Source organism: Pantherophis guttatus, chromosome 1 (assembly GCF_059756535.1).
Source record: "Pantherophis guttatus breed Tessera chromosome 1, ASM5975653v1, whole genome shotgun sequence".
In the NCBI taxonomy this organism is placed as follows: Eukaryota; Metazoa; Chordata; class Lepidosauria; order Squamata; family Colubridae; genus Pantherophis; species Pantherophis guttatus.
This window is the reverse complement of record NC_142063.1, coordinates 93,107,549-93,124,045: the sequence shown is the minus strand read 5'-3', so window position 1 is coordinate 93,124,045 and position 16,497 is coordinate 93,107,549. Positions and strand designations below refer to the sequence as shown.

The 16,497-nt window shown below is 36.5% G+C and overlaps 1 protein-coding gene across 4 annotated transcripts in view; it reads left to right on the top strand.

Annotated features, from left to right (window-relative positions):
* IMMP1L (inner mitochondrial membrane peptidase subunit 1) overlaps positions 1 to 16,497 on the top strand; it is a 36,502-nt gene that overhangs the window by 14,574 nt on the left and 5,431 nt on the right. For all 4 annotated transcript variants that reach the window (XR_015729773.1, XM_060687649.2, XM_034417198.3 and 1 more), the window contains exons 2-5: positions 4,532 to 4,663; positions 5,885 to 5,973; positions 6,999 to 7,125; positions 15,083 to 15,193. Coding sequence is in view for 3 of the 4 variants with exons in the window: in XM_060687649.2 (XP_060543632.2) it covers positions 4,532 to 4,663; positions 5,885 to 5,973; positions 6,999 to 7,125; positions 15,083 to 15,193 (459 nt within the window). In the remaining variant the exon portion in view is untranslated. The remainder of the gene's footprint in view (positions 1 to 4,531; positions 4,664 to 5,884; positions 5,974 to 6,998; positions 7,126 to 15,082; positions 15,194 to 16,497) is intronic.

Here is a 16,497-nt window from a genome sequence, read left to right as displayed (position 1 = left end):
GCTAAGGAGAAACCCAACTCAGATCATAAAAAGCAAAAATTACATTGATGGGTTCATCTGACCTTTAGACCCCATACCCATAGCCAGGTCTTTAAGGACTTAACAAAATGCTGCAGGATTGATGCCTCATAAATCTTATGATGTATGTTGCTCCAGAAAGCAGACACTACATTAGAGAAGCCACGGCTTCTGGGTCCAGTTTTTGCTCTTTTTCTGCAGTTTGTATAATGTTGGTTACCCTGAAAAGGAATAGCTAAGTATGTGTGCATGTGTTTTTCAAAATAGAAAATAAGGAACTGTGACTATACAAGAAAATGAGATTTTTAAAAAATACAGGTAGTCCTTGACTTATAGCAGTTCATTTAGTAACCATTCAAAGTTACAACAGCACTGAAAACAGTGACTTAGGTTGCCTGATTTCCTTTTACTGCTAATTCTTTCAAACACAATTGCTTTCTCCTGTGAACTCCCTGCATGGCATGACCAAAATAAGTAAGATGCAGTTTTATGATTTTTTTTTCATCCAGAGACATGTCTAGTGGTATGTACTCCAGTACTTGTTGATCACCTTTGCTGTCCAAGGAATACATAGGAGCCTTCTCCAGAACCACAGCTCAAGAATTGATTTTCTTTCTATCTTGCTTTTTTAAAGTCCAACTTTTACAACCATAGATAGCTGGGGGGAACACAATAAAGTGGACTAACCTACATTTGGCTGCCAGGCTAATGTCCTTGCTTTTCCATATTTGGCTTATGTTCATCATTGCTGTGTGATCCAGTGCAATCCAACATTTTATTGCTGGGATGCCATCACCACTTTGAATCATCTGCAACCCTAGGAAACTGAATTTTTTCATGTATTCTATCACTGCACCATCATTATATGCTGCCCTGAGTCTCTGGAGAGGGGCGGCATATAAATTTTATAAATATATAAATATAATATATATCAGTTTCTATTTTGATGTTTCCATTCCTTGCAGTGGTCATGAGCTTGGTCTTTTAGATGTTCAGAAAGACACCAAAATTCTCACTTTCTTCTTTGATTTTCTTAATCAGATGCTCTAGGTCTTCTTTGGTTTCTGAGAGGAAAGTTGTATCATTAGTATATCTGTCAGCGTTCCAGAAAAAAACCCAACTCCAAGTAAAGACTCTGAAGCAAGCATTATTCAAACTTCTATTTACTAGAATAGGTAAACTGGCATATCTGGGAAAACCAAGATTGTTGATGTTTCTTCCTTTTTTTTTTTTTTTAAATTTGATTTATATGCCGCCCTTCTCCGGAGACTCAGGGCGGCTTACAATGCGTTAAGCAATAGCCTTCATTCTTTTGTATATTTTTATGCAAAGTCAGCTTATTGCCCCCACAAACTGGATCCTCATTTCACCTACCTTAGAAAGGATGGAAGGCTGAGTCAACCTTGAGCCTTGGAGAGATTCGAACCAGCAGAAATTGCAGGCAGCTGTGTTAATAACAGGGTGCACTAAACCACTGTACTATCAAGCTCTTTAATCCAGTGGTGGGATTCAGCCAGTTTGCACCACTTCGGGAGAACCGGTTGTTAACTTTCTGAGCAGTTTGGCAAACTGGTTGTTGGAAGAAATAATTAGGGCAGAGAACCAGTTATTAAATTACTTGAATCCCACCACTGCTCTAATCTATCCCAATTTTTGATTCTTTGAGATGTAGCTTCCCAGTGAGAGAAGATTGAATAAGAAAGGGGAGAGAATACAACTTTATCACACTTCTTAAACCAATTGGTGTTCACACAGTGGCTTCCTGATTTGTGTAAGTGATTTCACCAACTTGATAAGATGTGCTGGTAACACACACAAACCCCCAGGTCTTATAGGGCTCTCCATAGCTTCTCATGATCAATACAATTGAAGGCTTCCTTGTAGTTGATGAAGGACGCATAAATGATTTTTTTAACCACAACCCCTTCGGAAGCCAGCTTAGTCATCTGGCAATTCCCTTTGATAGTTGTTGCTAAATGTTGTTGTATAATTTTAAACAGAATCTTGTTGATGTGATGGATAAGAGCAATTGTGTGATAATTAGAGCAATCTTTAGAGTCACCCTTTTTCAGCAGTGGTATGAATACTGAGAGTTTCCAATCCTGTGGCCATGTGTTGGTTTTCCAAATTTTCTGGCACAGGTCTTTAATGACTTTGGATGATACAGGTCTCAGTAAATTTGCAGGGATGGTGTCGGCACCTGGAGTCTTGTTGTTGACCTTTTTCTCAAGGATGGCTGGTTCGATTGCTACTTCTCTTTCCTCACCATCTGAGGCTGGGCTTCTTTGCTCTCTGCATCCAGGTATTCTGTATATTCTTGTCATCTATTCTTGATGCTTTGTTGTCAGACAGTTCTTTCCTTTGCTTGTTTTTAATAATGCCTTTCCTAAGAATAAATGGTGCTTGGATCTTTTTGACCTGCATAAATGCATTCCTAGTGTAACCTTCCATGTAGTCTTCTTCAAACTGTTTACATCGCTCATCCCTGTAAACTTCATTGTCCTTCCTTGCTGCCCTCTGGAAAGTTGCACTCAGTTTTCTTGCTTCTTCACATTTGCCTGTTGCCTTGGCTGCTTTTTTTTGCTCAGCTCTTTTGATGGTTTCATCTGAGAGCCATTTTTCTCTGGCTTCCTGTATGGTATGTGTTGTTCTGCAATTCTAATAATGGTCAATTGACTTTCCTGACACAGTTCATCAGAAGTCTTCTCAGCAGTGTCCAGTAGTTGAAACTGATTTTTCACCTCAATTATATATGTAGTAGGAATTTTGGTCACATCAGACTTCTTTGATGGTGGCACTGCCTTTTGATGGTGCATAGTTTGATTTTAATCTTTGCTACCAGCAATTCATGATCTGAATCAACATCAGCACTTGGCAATGTTTTAATAGCAAGTACTGAACTGATCCATCAATGACTGCATAAGACATAGTCGAACTGATTATGGTGAAGTCCATAGGGTGAGGTCCAAGTGTATAAGCGATGCTTGTGCTGTTTGAAATGTACTCATGATCCTAAATCATTTTTCTTGGCAAAATTGTACCAAATGACCACCTGCATCGTTCCTCTCACCTAATCTAAAACGACCAGTGGCGCCTCTCTCTGCTTGTTTGACAACTTTTGCATTGAAGTCACCCAGAATGTAAACAACTGTCTTTTGGGGACACTTGTTACAGAGTTTCTTGGACCATGGCATAAAAGCTCTTTATTTCAAGCTCTGTTTCAGCAGTTGTTGGAGCATAGACTTGGATAACTGTAATGTTGAGGGGCTTGGCACAAATTTTGATGATCATAATTCAGTCATAGACAGTTGAAAAGTTTCCCACTGCTCTAGCAAGTTTCTTGTTTACAATAAACACCACTCCATTTGTTTTCCTAGTATCATGTCCTGAATAATAGACAGTGAAATCCTCAGACTGGAAAAAGTCATTGTCTGACCAGTGTAGCTCACTGACACACAGGAGAGTAATTTCCAACCTGATCATTTCCTGTCTTTCCTCAGGTCTTTCTCCAACCTTGTAACTCGCTTTTTGACAGCTGCCAGGGACAGCAACTGCCGTGGTCCTTGTCAACCTGGGCGAAGACCAATCAGATATAGGATTCTTTTTCTGTTGTCTCATCATGTTAATGGGTTTGTGGATACTCTTAGTCTGGCTCCACAGTTGAAATCTTAACAGAACACACAAGCCAAGGGATATCCATATGGAGGAGAAATTAATAAGTAAATAAATAAAAAAATTAAAATTTAAAGGAAGACTTTATTGTTATATCTGCCGATAGTTAACTTTATAGTGTTTCATTCCAATTGTCCTGTGATAATAATTGATCTCCTGACAATTTTTCTTCGCTTGAATTGAGTTTGTTAGTCATTTCACACTAAGGGTTTCATTTATACTTACCCCTGGTTTGATGTGATTACTGAATAAGCTATGAATGTAATTAATACTATACCATAATATGATGAAAAAATATATTCTAGTCATTTGATGAAATCATACAATATGAGAAAAGACTACCTATAAGCCAAACGAAAAACAATTGAATTTAAAACTAGATGTACTAAATTAATTTTTAAGGAACGTCCACATAGTCACAGAGCTACTTAAAGGGGCATAAACAAGAGTTAAAAATCATAGTAACAAAAGAAGAACCAACATGATTCAACAGTGTATGGTGGCATTTTCATTCTAAAAACTCTTTCGTAAAATAGATTAGGTATACACATTTCAGTGCAGTTAAAATATTATTTGATTATTGAAGACTGAAATAACTTTGTTGGCCCTGGTTTATATCTGGTGTTAGATGCTCTTTGTTCTTATGGATTTTCATGCATAAGGTAGGACTAGAACTCACAGTGTCTAACTTGGTGCCTTAACCTCTAGACCAAACTATTGCATTTTGATTGAATATACAGTAATTTATCATAGATATATCTTAAGTGTTGCTTGAATAATATAAATGTGATATACATATCTCTGCAAAAATGAATAATTAGTGTGATTTTCTTTACACTAGGACCAACTGCACACCTATTATACTGTTATGTTGCAAGATGTAATTGGAAAGACTTTCCGACTTCTGGGATATACCATTCAGTATGGCTGCATAGCCCATTGTGTTTTTGAATATCTTGGAGGAATTGTGATGGTAAGTTAAAAGAAGTTAATTTTGATGAAAACAAGTATATGTTTTCAATTTGTTACTTTTGAGTCTACTAATATTAACATCTTTGTATCAATAATCTCAGCAGATGGCAGGATCCTTCTGATATGGCCTGAGCTCAGAAACTAAAACAGATTAGGCCTGGATAATAGTGAGAGGAGAAACTAGTTTGGTATGAAGACTAAACTATGTAAGAAGTTGAAAAAATATCCCAAAAGAACCAATAGAGAATATTTGTAGTGCTAGTTGAAATGAAGGGTCCTTGGTACTCTCTGAGCTTGATTGTTTTCTTGCAGATGTTTCATTACCAGAACTAGGTAACATCCTCAGTGCTAGGTTTGCTCTCATTTTATGTTCTAGCACAGGCCTGTCAAACTGTGGCCTGCAGGCCGGATACGGCCCGCAGAGGCCACACCCATCCCGGCTCCACAAAGGCAAAAAACATCATGTTACATCACGATACGGCCTGCAACGCGATCAAGTTTGACACCCCTGTTCTAGCAGCTTGTTCTGTCAATGTTGGTGGGGGTGGTCTTGGTGGTTCTTTGATTGGGCTGTTTACTGTTAGCTTGTTTGGCAGTTCCTTGATATCTCTATTTCACTTGGGAGATGTAAATGGTGAGAGGAAGAAGTAAAAGGGTCAATGATCTCTAGCATGGATTTGTGTTAAAGTAATATGTAGGTTGGATAACAGTTTTTTTGTAGAGCTGTCAAAGCTCATTTCAGATATTGTAAACTCTAGCAATATTTCTAGTAAAAATCCAAGAACTTTGGAATCAAAATCCATAAATACTAATATCTAATTGGTATAATTGAAAATACAGTTCTATAAGCTTTTGTATTACAGTGGTATCTTGGTACTTGTTAATTGGTTCTGGGAGGCACAAGTACCAAAAACGACTACCAAACACATTTTCCCATTAAGGAATAATGTATTGGTCATGAGGTAACTGACACTGACAAGTTCTAGCTTGCACATTGAGTACTAAACAAATGAATACCAGGAAAAATGTTTTGCATCAAAATGCATTAAGTACCAAATTTGATGAGTTTAAAAGCAGTCAAGGCACCACTGTATATCGTTAGTAACATTAGTTTAAATTAGTGACATTGTTTTCCATGAACTCTTAGCTACTAACAAGTATATTTTGGAGTCTTTAAAATAATTTGGAAAACGTAACTCACTTTCTTTGTTTGCTTCTTTAGTGTACAGGACCTTCAATGGAGCCTACAATTCAAAATTCTGATATTGTATTTTCAGAGAATCTTAGTAGCCACTTTTATCGTATTCAGAAGTATGTTGCTTTAATTTTTTATAGTTTATCCAACAAGTATTTGTATGCTTTCTGTTAAAGAACTTATGGCTTCCTTTATCATTTTCCATATTAATATTATATACTTCATTCTACAGAAATTAAAAGACTAACATTTTATGGTTGATGGAAGTTTTCTTAACTATACTTTCATAGTGCTTATTTAAAGGTTATCTTGCTTTACTTTGTAATGGATAGCTAGAGATTATCATCAGGATGCAAAGTCAGGATGCAGTTATCTCCAGAAATGTAAATATCATTTTTATGTTATCCAAATACTGTTTTATTAGTAGTTTATAGAGTACTGAATGTGTGCATAATGCTAAACACTGATAAAAATCTGGATTGCATGCATTAAGCCAAGCATTTACAATCAGATAGTTATTGCTGTTGGACAACAATTCAAACATAGCTTGTGGTGAACCACAAGACTTAAAAGTAACTATGAAAATGAAATAGTTGTGTTTCCAGGTATAAGCCTATATCCTAGAAATCATCTTAGGTTTGTTTGCATTTTAAGTAAAAGTTACTTCTTGCCAAAGTCTCCATATGCTCATGGAATTATTACTCCCTTTCAAAAAAGGAAGGATATTTTATCTAGTACAGGGTCATCAACCCCCAGACCGTGACCCACTACTGGGCCATGACCTATTCGGAAATGGGCCGCATGAGTGGCTGGCCAGAGCTGCTAGTTGATCTGCGGGCGGGCGCAGGCCGGCCTCTTCCTCCCCACAACCCCGGCCAGGCTGCAAAGCCGCAAAGATTGGGGACTATTGATCTAGTCTTTTGGTTGGCAGGTAAAAACAACTACCTTCTCATCTGTCCTCTAATATACTGCAGCATTGGAATTTTCTTGCTCAGTAGACTAAAAGCAAAATAATCTGAAGTGCCTGGAGGATGTGGGCTACATTAGAATAACCACATACCTGATTTGGGATAGATTTTAAATTGTGTTTTTCACTTAACAAATTGCAAGATGCTGACTTTTCCTTATGACCTTTCCATAGAGGTGATATTATCATTGCAAAAAACCCATCTGATCCCAAAACAAATATTTGTAAAAGAGTAATGGGCCTGGAAGGAGAAAAAATCTGTACAAGCAATCCCTCAGATTTTATAAAGACCCACAGTTATGTAAGTATTAATTTTGTTTTCAAATCTTTCATGTCTTGTAGTGGCATTTTTGTTTTCATGCCTTTAATTAAATTTCATATATCATAAAGCAGGGGTGTCTTAACTCGATTTCATTGAGGGCCACATCAGGGTTGTGTTTGACCTTGGGGGACTGAGTAGGCATGGCCGGGGTGGGCATGGCCAGCTCAACATCTTGCAGCCCTCTGCCAGTGAAAACGGAGATCCGTTTTCACTGGCAGAGGCACCATGGGCTAGTCCTTTGCTGTTTCTAGGGCGGCCTCACTGGCCAGATTTAAGCACCCCGCAGGCTGGATTCGGCCCGTGGGCTTTGAGTTTGACACCCCTGCCATAAAGGAATTTTCTGCATTTTTCTCCCTATAGTTAGCCTTTTGCAAAGTTTCCTTTGAACCTCTCAGAAAAGAACTGAAATACAATACAGAGACTATAGTGGAAAGAAAAACATGAACAGAAACAATCTTGCACCAGCACTGTTTTGCACTAGTTACAATCTTAATGACAGTGTGAAACATCTTAATATATTAAGAGTTCAATCTTTATGTCCTGGTTTCTTAATATGACAGATGTTTTAAATTTTCCAGTCTCTTGAGTTATGTATAATGTTCACCTCTTTCAGTTATGACCATCTAATTACTCATTAGCTTTGAACTTTTTAGAAAAGTAAATGGAGTGGTTCTTGACATGAAATAAGCTGATCATTGGATGGGAATTGGAAACATTGTAGCCATCCAAAATCAGTCAAGTAGTTAGGCAGATTTAGTTGTAGTCATTCATTCGTATACCAGAGACTACACAAAAAATTAAAGATTAATCTGATGCTTGCTGTTATTACCATATTTTCCCCAAAATAAGACCCTGTCTTATATTTTTTTGAACCCTGAAATAAGCGCTTGGCCTTATTGCCATGCGCTCAAAAGCCCGATTAGGCTTATTATCAGGGAATGTCTTATTTTGGGGGAAACAGGGTAATAGATCATTTATTGGAGTGTTTCCAAACGTAGTTCCTTGGTAGTGACATGGACAACTTGGCACTTTGCTGACAATGGTTGGATTTAATACATAGAACCTTGTGTAAAATATTATCTGAGTGGACAGGATTGAAGGAAAAATGTAGAATACATAAATAGCATGTTGTTCATTTTATAAATAAATATAAAGCAACATTTTACTGATGAGGGCCTGGTGGCTCAGCAGACTGATAGCATTGTGATTAACACCAGCTGTCTGCAATTACTGTAAGTTCGAATCTCACCAGGCTCAAGGTTGACTCAGCCTTCCATCCTTTCTAAGGTAGGTAAATTGAGGACCCAGTTTGTGGGGGCAATAAGCTGACTTTATATAAATATACAAAAGTATGAAGGCTATTGCTTGTAAGCCGCCCTGAGTCTCCGGAGAAGGGCGGCATATAAATCAAATTTAAAAAAAAAAAAAAGATCAATTACTGCACATTCTTAAACAAATCTGTTCTTTTAAACCTTGTTTTAACCTCTTCCTTCCAATCATGCGTTTATTATTTTTTTCTTTAATAGTGGTGGACCTGTCTTTTTTGATTTTAACAGATTCACCTGCTTAACATACATTTGGTGAAGTTACTTCCCAAGTCTTAAAGTGTTTCTTGTTCTTCTATATACAACTTTTCTATAAAATATGACTATTTGCCTTGGTGGCGCAGCAGACTAAAGTGCTATTAAGTAGCACCAGCTGCCTGCAATTACTGCAAGTTCAAATCTCACCAGGCTCAAGGTTGACTCAGCCTTCCATCCTTTTGAGGTAGGTAAAATGAGGACCCGGTTTGTGGGGGCAATAAGCAGACGTTGTATAAAAAAGAACACCGCTTGAGGGGGCCGAAAGCCCTACTAAGCAGGTATATACCAAAGTATGAAGGCTATTGCTTAACGCATTGTAAGCCGCCCTAAGTCTTCAGAGAAGGGCGACATATAAATCGAATGAATGAATAAATAAATAAATAAATAAATAAATAAATAAATAAATAAATAAATAAATAAATTTGGTTTTTAATATATAATGTAATTTATATAAATTTAAACCAGTTTTTTAAAACATTTGTAGACGTAGGATTGAAAAGTATTTAGTAGCAGAAGATGTTAAAGCATACATCAAAAGTTCAAATAGCTAATATGATTTACTCTAAATCAAACTATATATTTACATTTACACTCTGTATAGCAGGGTTCAGACATTAAATAAATTTTGGAATATTTTGTTGTTTTACATTCCTTTGTTGTGCACTAATCCCAATCTTTAGAACAGCATAAATAAAAAACATACACATTTTATATATGCATGTGATTGAATAATATGTACATTGTATTTTGTTTATATTTATTTGGTTCCGTTAGTATTTACAAACTGAAGTTGTTGCTTGAAGAAAGACATAATGTCATTTACTGCAGGCAAGACGTATACTAACAAAACTGCTTTATGCAAATAGCGATAAAAAGATGATATACAATTTCATTTCTCAGCAAGATTTTACTGATGATCAATGATCACACTCTTAATGCCCTGGCTGCAGCTGATGTAGAGAAAAATGTTTACTCGTTGCTGAAGTTAAATTCATTCTGGAGAAGAGGTGCACCATCATCCTGTGGCTATCTCTAAAGCTAACAGTCTGAAAATTGTGTTATGGTTGAGAACAGGTCTTATTCAGCAGTTTGTGATAACTATAGATTAATTAGCCTTCAATAGGCAATACTTAATAGGATGTGGACAAATCATTGCCTTTATTTTGGAAAATAATCCAATTTAAATTGGAGCTGAAGCAAAATGAAAAAAATTCACATCTCTCTTAAGAATCATGTGATAATCACAGTGCTTTCAATTTGCAAACAAAATATTAATGTCCTTTCTCTAGGAATAAAACCTTCTAAATTCCAGGCAGTCCAATAAGTGAGTGAAAAGAGAGTATGACAAATTGGCATAGAGAAAGGAATGCACCTGCATCCTTCCCTTCACCTATGCCTTGTGAACAGTGAGTGAGTCGGCTCTTTTAAAAGGAGCTGTACAGGTAGTCCTTGACTTACAACCATTCATTTAGTGACCATTTGAAGCTACAACAGCACTGAAAAAAGTGACTTATGTGACCATTTTTCACAGAATGCCAGGATTCAGGATTGGACCACAGAACCACAATAAGCCAAGTGGTAGCAGACTAGTATCTAAAAGTCTTAGACAGGATAAAAGAATGGCGCTGGGAGGAGAATGTGGAGAGTCTTATTTTTCCTGTCTTGCACAGCCCCAATGTTACATAGAGTGGCTGAACAAGACTGGCAGATAAGTACTGATAGTGAGAGGCAATTGAATGAGATAACAACTGAGCAGAATGGGAGAAAGACTCAGAGAGCAGAAGAATGGCAATTTTGGTAGCCAGAGAACTGCTTCTGGAGGGCCTCCAAAAAAATGAAAGCCAGAGAGACCAACATTGCAAACAATCCAAATGATCAGCTCCAAACAATAGAGATATTGCCCCATAGCTATAAGGGCAATAAGAAATCCAGAGAGAAACCAGGAGATCTGAGCAGTATTATACCTGACCACATCACCTTACCAATAGTAGATCCTTGTTGGTATCAGAGCATATGAATGGATACGAATGAAATCAGACACATAAGACAAGTTTATACAATGCTGTTTTTTACTATATAAGCTTAGTGCAAAATATATTTTCAAGACTTTTAGAGAATGTGTTTATATCTATGTCTATAATGACCAAGAATGAATATGAACAATAATAAATCTAAGAATATAGTCTACTAATAGAAGTTAACCAAAGTATTTACATTTTTATTCCTTCGCTTTGTAAAACCAATGCTCAGCTGCTAGTTTCTTCCTCATCCCATGTTTACTTATATCAGTATAGAGTTAGAAATGGTAATAATTTCTGTCCTTAACACATTCATGACCAGATATCTAGGACCTGAACCACATGGAGTCTGACCATAGTCTGGATTCCACCTGGCTCTTTTTGTAGGTTCATTTTTTGGCTTTAGCTGCTTCAAGCTCCTTCCTAGTTCTTCCTGGCTAATCCTGGCTAATCCTCATTCTCTCAGCTGTCACCTCTTCTGTTCCATGTCCGATCACCTCTGCAGTAGCATCTCCCACAACACGAAGAAGACCTCTCCACCCCTCTTCTGTCTATCTACTGTGACTTCTTTTATACTTCTTTCTTTTTGAAATCTACAGGCCAGCTTGCAAATGATTCAAAGAGTTCAACCCCCGCCCCCCCCTTTTTTTATTTTTACTGTGGAACTGCCAACATGCCCAAGCTGTGCACCTGACCACCACCGGGAAAAAACTGACCTAAACAGTTGCATGTAGCATTTTCTTGTTTCAAGGAAGTTCACCTTTCCACAACTGGTGCTAGGTAAAAAATCAGCAAAGGAGATGGCAGCTTTCCAGTCAACCGGAATCAATGCGCAGATGAATTGCAGGTTACGGATGGGCAGAGAAGAGTAAATTAAGGATTTCAAAAGTCAGAATTATAGGATGAAGAAAAATACAAAAGAAGACAACTGAAAAATAGAAAACAAATTGTAACAGCAGCAGTTCTAGTTTACAGTGTAAAAAAGCTATATAAGATGATGGATACTACATAAGATTATTAGAATAAGAGAGCAAAAATAAGACAAACTATTGAATGTAGAGTCAAGTTTATTTTCTATCAAATTATTACAACGAAGTACATTTTCCTAGTGAGCCTGTGTCTTGTCTGAATCTATACCATTCCTGAATCAAGACATGGGGTGTTTAAAAACAAGTACGCTCAACATGTTATTTAATTTCCTAGGGATGGGGGACACACAACTATCTCTGTGATAAGAAATCTTCAGGCCAGATTTCTTCAACCTGGATCCCCTGCAGAAATATGGACTTCTACTCCTATATTTCCCAATCTGCATGGTTATTACTGAGAATTCTGTGAGCTAAAGCTCATTAAATTAAATGAGAAGCAATCCAGTAATACAATAGAGCAATATTATTTAACTATAAAAGAAATTAAGGCTATGTAGGAACAATATACTCAGAAATTACTTGTTTGATACTATAATAGAAGATATAAAAGAATAACAGATTATATTGAATAAAAAAGGGGCTGAAGCTGATTTGAATGTAGATCTGAACTTTTAAAAAAGCCATATTACAAAAGTGACACAGAAAATATGACATGATGGATTTACAATGTCTTAATAATTAAAGGGGATATACAAATAAGAGAATGATTTGGAAAGTTTTTTTTAAATCTTGGGTTTACAAAAAGGATGGGTTAAACTACTGAAGCTGATCCTAAAAGGAGATAGAGAAAATGATAAGAAATCAACATATAGAATTATATTTGACAGGATTAAAGATCAAGCTTTTTAAAATTAAGCAGAATTATAAAGTGAAATTTGATGGGGATTAAAATATGTATGTTGTGGTTTCTGATAGCTATTAATGAGATTTATTTTGGACCAGGACCAAATGACAAGGCCTTAAAGATCTGTTTGTAAGTGGGAAGAGATTTATTTTATTTCTTGAAGAAAGTGATTGGATTATAAAATGGATTTCTTTGAAGGTTAAAATATGTATCTTACTATTTTTGGTAGCTCTCAATAGACTTTTGTTGATTAGTACTAAAAATGTGTTTTTACAATGTGTTTTACTAATAAGGGAAGAAGAGGTGTTTTTAAATTGAAATATTAGAGAAGGTGTTACTGAAATGGTTTATACTTTTCTGGAGGATGACAGAGTCATCTTTCATATATATTTTTCTATCTCTGCACCTTTTTATACTTTCCTGTTTGTAGTAATATTTATCTTTGTATTTGTAAACTTTAATAAAATTATTTTGACTCTGGCTGTTCTGTTAACTCCAAAACTGAGCCAATCCTTTATCCCTGTCCATTATTGTCCTAATGCTATCCATTAGGCTTTTAATTCTTGGGGACTGATTGTCAAATACTGAGATTTTCTCAACGTGTTTAATACACTCTGGTTAAGTTGGAAATTGTATTTTGTGTTCAGGGTTTCCTAATGCCTTTGTAAGCATAAGGCGCGCTCCCCTTTTCACATACATCATTGGTTTTGTTAAGGAGATCCTTCATGCTAGGAATGTGTTAGTAGGGCCTCCAGCTGATTGTTAGTGTTTGAAGATATTTTATTTTCTAGACTTCTGAAAACTTTCATTTTTTAAGGTAATGGTAGAGCAAAATGGTAGTGCTGGAGAAGACTCCTGCAAGTCCCTTGGACTGCAAGGCAAACAAACAAGTCAGTCCTAGAGAAGATCAACACTGACTACTCTTTAGAAGGCCAGGTCCTGAAGATGAAACTCAAATACTTTGGCCACCTAATGAGAAGGAAGGAGTCACTGGAGAAGTGCTTAATGCTGGGAAAGATTGAGGGCAAAAGAAGAAGGGGATGACAGAGAACAAAGTGGCTGGATGGAGTCACTGAAGCAATACGCGTGAGCTTAAATGGGCTCCAGAGGATGGTAGAGGACAGGAAAGCCTGGAGGAACGTTGTCCATGGGGTTGTGATGGGTCGGACACGACTTTGCAACTAACAACAACAACAAAGCACAAAATATTAGGGAGGATGTCTTTCCCTTGGGAAAATTGTAGATGAAGTTGGAGTTGGCATTTTTCTCCAAGAAGGATGCAGGGAGTCAGTTCTTAAACATGCTCCCATCTGGAAGCACATTTAAGCCTGCCCCTTAAGTTGATATTTAGCATATTTCCCTTTTGCTTTTGAGAAATACGTAGGGATGGTAAAATACCTAGAATCGCCAACCCAAAGCAGTAACAGATGCATTCCTGTTTAGAGGATAAATGGAGTTTGGAATTGTGTCCTCCCCTTCCACCACTTCAGAAGAGCTAGTCTTGTCACCTCTTTTTTCTCTTGTTCTGTCTACAACATTCAATAACCACTCTTCACTCTGCATTGACTTGCCATCTTCCAACTAACAAATCTTCTAGTGCTTGTTTTCTCCAGTTTCAAACCACTTAGCTGTTACATACCTACCAAATTTTCCATTTTTTCCCTTGTTCAGTCCAGTTCTTCTCACTCTGCCAACCCAAATTTCCCCTCCATGTTTCACCTCTTCCTTTCATTTTGGTCCTGCCCTCTGGGACAAGGAGGAATCATTTTTATTTTTTATTTTCATTTATTTATTTAGGGAAATTCATCTCCAAGTTCTAAAATGTTTAACTTCATATTAGTTTTAATAGCCTTTGAATTATTTCAGTGTATATAAGTCCAGGAATTGTTCTATAGCTGTTGTACTATGATTGATATAAAGCAATTTCTTTATGGCTGAATCCCTAGCATGTTGTTCATATGCGGTACATATTAAAAGGCTTCTGTCACATTGTAAGGTCACCATTATTAATTTTTAAATTATAAGGAGGGACTTGCTGGTTTCTGATGGTCATTAATACAATATTATGTGTTGTGAATCCTGCCTGCACATAGAATGAACTGTGATATTAATTAGAACTTTGACAAGTCCTCTCTGATAAAATGATGAGATTATTCGTAATTGATGTCACAATCAATTACCATTTAGTTCATCAGAAGCTTACTAACTGGTCTAGCCTTAGTGCTGGCCTCAGGATGTTGATGAGTGTGTGGCTGCCCTGCTTATGCTATTACTGTGACAGTAGAGCAAGATTTTCAGTCAACATCCTAAATTAACTCTTTTAAAGTCTATTAAATAAATGAATGTCATACCGGTCCAACCTAACATCTCCATTTGTAGATTTTTATCTGTGTTGCAGTGTTTTGGGGAGCCTATGACAGAGTATTTATTGGATTTCCTCCCCCTGAATCTAAAAGTGTAAAATTATTCATTTGCTGCAATTGTATAACGTATGAAACTAGACTGTATTAATTGCACTGCTTTTCACCTACATATTTGTTCTTTAATTTTAATATTTCTCAGGTACCTAAAGGACATGTTTGGTTAGAAGGTGATAATCTCAAGAATTCTACAGATTCCAGGTGTTATGGTCCTGTTCCATATGGATTGATAAGAGGACGAATTTGCTTTAAGGTATATTCCTACAATCTAAAATGTGTTAATTTAACAGTTGTTATAGTCTTTGGGCTTAAGCTATGACAATGAGACATGTTCATTAGCTAGTGAAGCACAGGGACCAGGGTGTTAAAATGTTACAAAGAACATGATCTTCTTAAACAAGATTGTGTTTAAGCCTTTACAAAGTATTAGTTAAGTATCTACCTACATAAAAATTTGTGTGTGCGCACGCACTCACACACACAATCTCTCTCCCTTTCTCAACAATTCATTTGATTTTCTCTTTTCACTTATAAAAATACCACCATCTTGAACTGTCATTTTTTTTATTTTGCAGCAAAAATAACAATAGTAAATATACTAGTTTGGACCCAACAATTCACACAATGGGGCTTCTCTTCCTGCTTCCCAAATATTACAATGTTTTCCTTGGTAGCAGCATATGATGTGATATGTAGAAAATCAGTGGCCTGCCTTATGTACACCTGAAAGGCTTTTTCACTTCCACAAGAAGTACTAAAATACCACTCATTCCACACCTTCAGCGGCTCCACTTCTTTTCTTCTCTTCAGTTATTCCTATGCTGATTACTGCTTTGCTTTAACCAGTTATTGATTCCTAAGAGTACCTGAACTCTAATTCCTTGTTTGCTTAGTCGATTCAGAAATCCTCAGCGAGGGATTTGCTAAAAGCTTTTCAGAAATCGAAGTATAAAATCTTCCAGATCAATATTTACATGTTCAGAGTGTCAAATAACATAAATGGCTGTAATATAAGGTTTTTCCTTATAGAAGCCACCCTTTTCTTCCTCAATATTAAGCATAACATGCTTTTAGTGTGATGGATCATTTTATAAAAATGCTTTTATGCCATTCTCTCATAAACAGAAGATTTTAATGATATATTTTTAAAAATTATTTTGGCTTCCTGCCTCATCCTGGGTGCATTTCATCTGTTTCGTTTCTTATGCAATTGTAGTTTGCTGGTTAGCTCTCATATCTGATAATATTTATTCATAATTCATCTATTTTGTTTAGATGAGTGTATGCCTAAAGAGTACCAATAATTTTTGATGTATGCAGAAAGAAAACAAATCCTCCATAATAGTCATATATACATCTTAAAGTAATGAGAATTGGTCATATATATATATATATTCACATTATCTTAAACCAGTGGCCGTCAAGCTTTTGGGGATCAGGGACCAGTTCTGTGAAAAGAGGTTTTTCCATGGACAGGAGGGGGAGTGGTGTTGCATGCTGTCTGCATCCTGTAGATGGGGCTTCACTTGTTTGTGTGGCCTGATTTCTGGCATGCCA